Source organism: Mobula birostris, chromosome 2, assembly GCF_030028105.1.
Source record: "Mobula birostris isolate sMobBir1 chromosome 2, sMobBir1.hap1, whole genome shotgun sequence".
In the NCBI taxonomy this organism is placed as follows: domain Eukaryota; kingdom Metazoa; phylum Chordata; class Chondrichthyes; order Myliobatiformes; family Myliobatidae; genus Mobula; species Mobula birostris.
Genome location: NC_092371.1, coordinates 14,134,746 through 14,139,580, shown reverse-complemented (window position 1 = coordinate 14,139,580; position 4,835 = coordinate 14,134,746). Strand labels below are relative to the sequence as shown.

At 45.4% G+C, this 4,835-nt stretch overlaps 1 protein-coding gene across 1 annotated transcript; it reads right to left on the bottom strand.

Moving 5' to 3' along the window:
* Positions 1 to 286: 286 nt before the first annotated feature.
* LOC140212642 (immunoglobulin lambda-1 light chain-like) lies at positions 287 to 3,218 on the bottom strand. Its single transcript, XM_072283719.1, has 3 exons — positions 3,062 to 3,218; positions 2,602 to 2,955; positions 287 to 919 (listed from the first exon to the last, which is right to left on the bottom strand). Exons 1-3 carry the CDS (start codon positions 3,159 to 3,161, stop codon positions 594 to 596), a joined length of 780 nt encoding a protein of 259 aa, XP_072139820.1. The 5' UTR covers positions 3,162 to 3,218; the 3' UTR covers positions 287 to 593.
* Positions 3,219 to 4,835: the final 1,617 nt, after the last annotated feature.

Here is a 4,835-nt window from a genome sequence, read left to right as displayed (position 1 = left end):
TAAGACATTGGCCAAAAGGCAGTGAGAATGTTGCTCTCCCTCCCACAGGGATGAGTGTAAATGAAGAGCAGAAGTTCAGGACGACGGGGAATAGAAGGTTCCGGTGAATGCGGGGGTGAGTGCCGACGGACAAAGAATGCTCAGAACACAGAGAGAAGTAAGCGGATTAAGATGTCGGAGTCGATTGAACTGTAAGTCTGATTGGGGCTCCTAGACGGCATGTTGTCCACGACCATTCATCCCAACATAGTTCCAGCAGCCCAGTAAATGCAAGACACGATAAATCTACCGCTGTTTCCTCTTTTATTTAGAGATATGTTACACAAATTCCAATCACAGCACGGGAGATCGATCGTGAATCTAGACAGAACGGTGGTTGATACACAGCACAGTGGGAACAATTCTACACAAAATTATCCCTCGCAAAAGATGGATTATTGTTGCCAACTGTTCTGAAATTATTAAACATTCTGATTGTTTCCATAAGCGAACATAACTACACAATTACATTGCAATGGGCTGACCCAATCATTGCTTCACTGCATTAAACAAAAACAAACAATCCGCGTGTGCTGCCAGCCGGCACACTCTCACTACGCACAGGCGGATGAAGAGATGGTGTTGCGCAGCGGCGAGCTCAGCGAGCTGTGGCTCACGCTGCAGGAATAACTCGAGCCCTTGTTCCAGGCAGCGGTGGTTAGCCGCAGGTAACTGCTCAGCCTGTAGGTCTGGTCAGTGTCCAGGGCCACGGCGCCTGTTGTCACCCCGTTCTCCGTCTCGACTCCATCCACGCTCCAGCGCAGCGCTACCAAGCCCGGCTTAAATCCACTCACCAGACAGGACAGAGTGGCCGAACCTGTGCCGGTCTCCTCCGGAGAGGGAGGGAGCAGAAGAACTGAGGGCTCCCGGGAATCGCTACCTGTGTGAGAGAGGAGACGAAGGGGAATAGAAACAATATTATTTCATGGACTGTTCAAAGACAGAAACACCAGCGCAGAAATTAACACAGTCATTGGGACACAGTAAACGGCACATCTGACCCCTCAGGCTCAAAGCTTTGAATGACGAGTTGCCCGATTTATTCGCAGCCTTGCACAGCTGCGAGGTCACATCGTTTATTTAAGAGAAATGTTTTTGAATCAATTCTGCTCTCGGTACTGCATTGTGCTAAAAGAGAACTTCAACACTACTCAATCTCTTTGCTGATTGCCCACACCGTGCCCATATGATTGGTCCCTCTAGTGAGACCAGTTCCTTGTTGTTCTCAATAACTCCCCAAATCTTCAACTCTTAGGAAAATAACTGAGAGTATTACACTTTCAGTTAATGATAGAAAGAAGGTTCTTTGGGATGTCCCGAAGTCGGGGAAGCTCAGTGAATATCCAAGACTCGGTACCCAGTGGCTGAAGAGGAAATGATGGAAAAAAGAGCTGGTCTGTGAACCGGAGAGAAGCGGGAAAAGGCGAAACGACTCGTTCATATCCAGATATCATTCCGAACCGGTACTAACCCGCCTGTTGCCGCTCAACTCTGTGACCTGTCTGTTGTCTGCCCAGCACCTTCCCATAGTGTATTTTTTTTAAGTCTGACGTTTCTCTCCTGTGTTTTCTACAATCATAATGACGCGGTTCTTAATCAGAAACTGAGAATTGCGTTAACTTAGAGCAGTCAACGTCCTGCCCTGTGGTCCAGGATTTACCGCACCCAGAAAAATTATGAAATATTCGCGACAAACATGTTCTTAGAGGTGGTGAATGAAGAGGGAAGGGTAGATGTCATGCTTGTGGTAGCGACCCAGAATTAGGTGTTAACATTATTCAAGACAGTATGTGAGATAGCGATAGGATCGACAGTCAAGATTTTTTCCCCAGGGCAGAAAGCTCAGCCGAGAGGAGAAGTTCGGTGAATTTTTACCTTTTATACAGAGCGATGGGTGCACGAGCTGGAGGAGGTAGACACGATAGGGACGTTTTAGAAGCTGTTAGACGGAGACATGAGTGTGCTGAGAATGGAGGGATATGGAGTATGTGCAGATAGCAGGGATTGGTTTAATCTGACATCATAGTGGGGCCGCTGTAATAAGACTATTAAATGGTTCTCTGATAAAATAAAATGGATGATTGACCACACAATCTACCTCCTTATGATCTTGCAACTTATCTGCCCGCACTGCATTTCCTCTGTGGCTGTTAACTTTTATTCTGCATTAAGCTGTGCTTAACTCAATGCACCGTCATCACGTGATATTTACGGACAGTATGCAAAACAAATTTTTCATTGTATCTTGTGAAAAGTGGCAAAAGTAAACCAATACTAATAATACAATGCACGGAGCCTATTGTGTTAAAGAGAAGGTATGTCGGAAAGTATTGAATTCTGCTACACCGACTGAAGTAGATCAAAAGTGTCCAACAAAAAATTTGTTCACAAGTCAAGCGGTCATTAATTTGATTGTTGGGGTTGACTCGATGGGCTGAACGGCCCTTATGCCAGACTGAGACAGATGGTACCTGCCCCCCTTGGCCGGGACTTTATCCAGCTGTGGGGCATGAGAGTGGCTGCAGTAGGAATTGTTTGTAACAGAATGAGGAATCCACTTACTCTTAATATCCAGGATGGTGCCTGGACCGAAGATAACTCCATTATCCCACGCTCCACAGTAATAGACGGCGGAATCCCGGGGTTCTAAACTGCTGATGGTCAGGATGTGACTGTTGCTGGAGGTGTCTCTGGACGGCTGAAAACGGTTTGTGATCCCTGGCCCTCGGTATATGTCATTGTCCGTCTCATGTACTAGCAACCCATCCGGTCTCGCCCCGGGACGCTGTCGGTACCAGCTCATGTGTAAACTTGCAACATTACCGTTCTGTATCCGACACTGTAAGCGGGCGGTTTGTCCCGCGGAAACAGGTCCGGATATTGGGGTCTGATTGAGCACTGGGGCCGCTTGGATATCTAAAATAAAACACAATAAAACCACTGGGTGACTTGGAGCAAAATAAAAATCAGCAGTAATCCCAATTTTAACAGAAAATCCGGCGTAAACCAATCCGACTCTCACCTGCTAAATGAACCAGCAGAACCCACAGGAGATGCAGCGCTGGGGACATTCCTCCGGACAGGTGCAGACAGCGAGCGCCCAAAAATTCCGACCGAACCATGCGTTGTTCTGCACACTTCGGGAAGCCCTCCGCTTTCAGAGTCAGCAAACTGGGGTCTTCGGGTCCGTTTATTAATTGCGATGTAAATGAGTAGGCGGAGCCAGGGAAAGAATGTGGGCGGAGATTGACTAGCTTACCTTCAGAAACTTTGAATGGCCATCTTGCTGATTTTTAAAACCTTAACCCCGAATTTCAAGATTGTTTCATCTTCAGTTGTATTACATATCCAGGCCTGCAGAACTTTGGAGAATGCTCAGGCTAAAATTATTTTAGACATTATTTTGGCTGCTTCCCTCTGGAATAGTAGGTGTGGGTGGTGGTGGCATTCGACGCCTCGTTTCTCCTCAGAATGGCTAATTCGAACAAAACTTTTTAAGATCACATCAAATTACTACAAGGTCTCTATGCCATCCTAAAATTACCTCGACAACGCATTGGTTCCTATCTGCATATATCATTCCTGCAGAAAGCATGTCGCTACTCTGCTTATCAGAGAATAAAGTTTGTCGCTAAAATGCGTAACTCTCAACCGACAAGTGTTTTTGTCTGTAGTCTCTGAAGCGGGCCTGGGCAGAATTTCATTCGACGTCGGATATTGGGGTCAGTCATTGTGCAAAGGGGTTGCAGTGGAATGCAATCAACGCAGCAGAGCATCAGGAGTGCTCCTCTCGGCAGTGAACCTTCCGGGTAACATTAGATGGGAATTAGGGATGTTCAGCAATGATTGCACCGGTGATGCAAACGGATGCAGATGCTGGAATCTGGAGCAAGTCAGAAAAAGCTGGAAGGATTGAACTGATCAGGTAGTACCTATGCAGGGAAATAGGCAGTCGCCGTTTACGTCCGAGAACGTTCATCTGAAACCCCATTCATGTAATTTTCCGACAGTGAGATATCAAGACATGAAACAAGACTCCGAAAATAGTCATGCAAGACTAGTAGGAGCAAACTTCTGCCTGACTACATTAGTTCTAGCAATGTGCTCTGTCAACAGGAAAGGATCTGACCACCAGCCCGTGACGTTCCATGACCTTACTTCGCCATCAACCTCTGGGGAGGACCACTGATCAGAAACCACTGGATTGATTAAATTGAGGCTTATAAATCAGTCGGTGGTCACAGGCTTGGAATTATAAAACTCAAAGTTCAAAATAAATTTACTGTCAAAGTGCGGTAAGTCATTATACACAAACCTGAGTTTCATTGACTTGTGGGCATTCAAAATACATATAAAGGAATACAATGGAAGCAATGTAAAGCTAAATACTAAGACGAACAAACAGCCAATGTGCCAAATAAGTCAAACTGTGCAAATACAAACAAATAAATACAGACATACATAAATAGATGGATAAATAAACATTATTTTCCCTTACGTAAATATTCACTTCACACTTTATGTCAACTGGTCGATCTTCAGGCCATGCCGCTCAGACACTTGTGCAAACATCTATTTTCTCACTGCCTGTGTTGGATCGTTACTGTATCTAATGTGTCTAGCTTTAGCTACTGTGTTATTCACCTTGGCCTCAGAGGAAAGGTGGTTCGTTTGTTTATATCTGTATGGTTAATTGGCAGTAAACTGCAACATGAACTTGCAAACATGACTTCACCCTTTCGCCATTGAAAGAGACTCCAATTTAGAACATTTTTTCTGCACATCACCTCAAGTTT

Excerpts from the sequence above, each read along its gene's own strand:
- LOC140212642 (XM_072283719.1), bottom strand. The coding sequence starts at position 3,161 with ATGGTTCGGTCGGAATTTTTGGGCGCTCGCTGTCTGCACCTGTCCGGA. Across the intron at positions 2,956-3,061 it reads TCTGCTGGTTCATTTAGCAG|ATATCCAAGCGGCCCCAGTG; the intron begins GTGAGAGTCGGA and ends GTTTTATTTTAG. Across the intron at positions 920-2,601 it reads CACCATCCTGGATATTAAGA|GTAGCGATTCCCGGGAGCCC; the intron begins GTAAGTGGATTC and ends TCTCTCACACAG.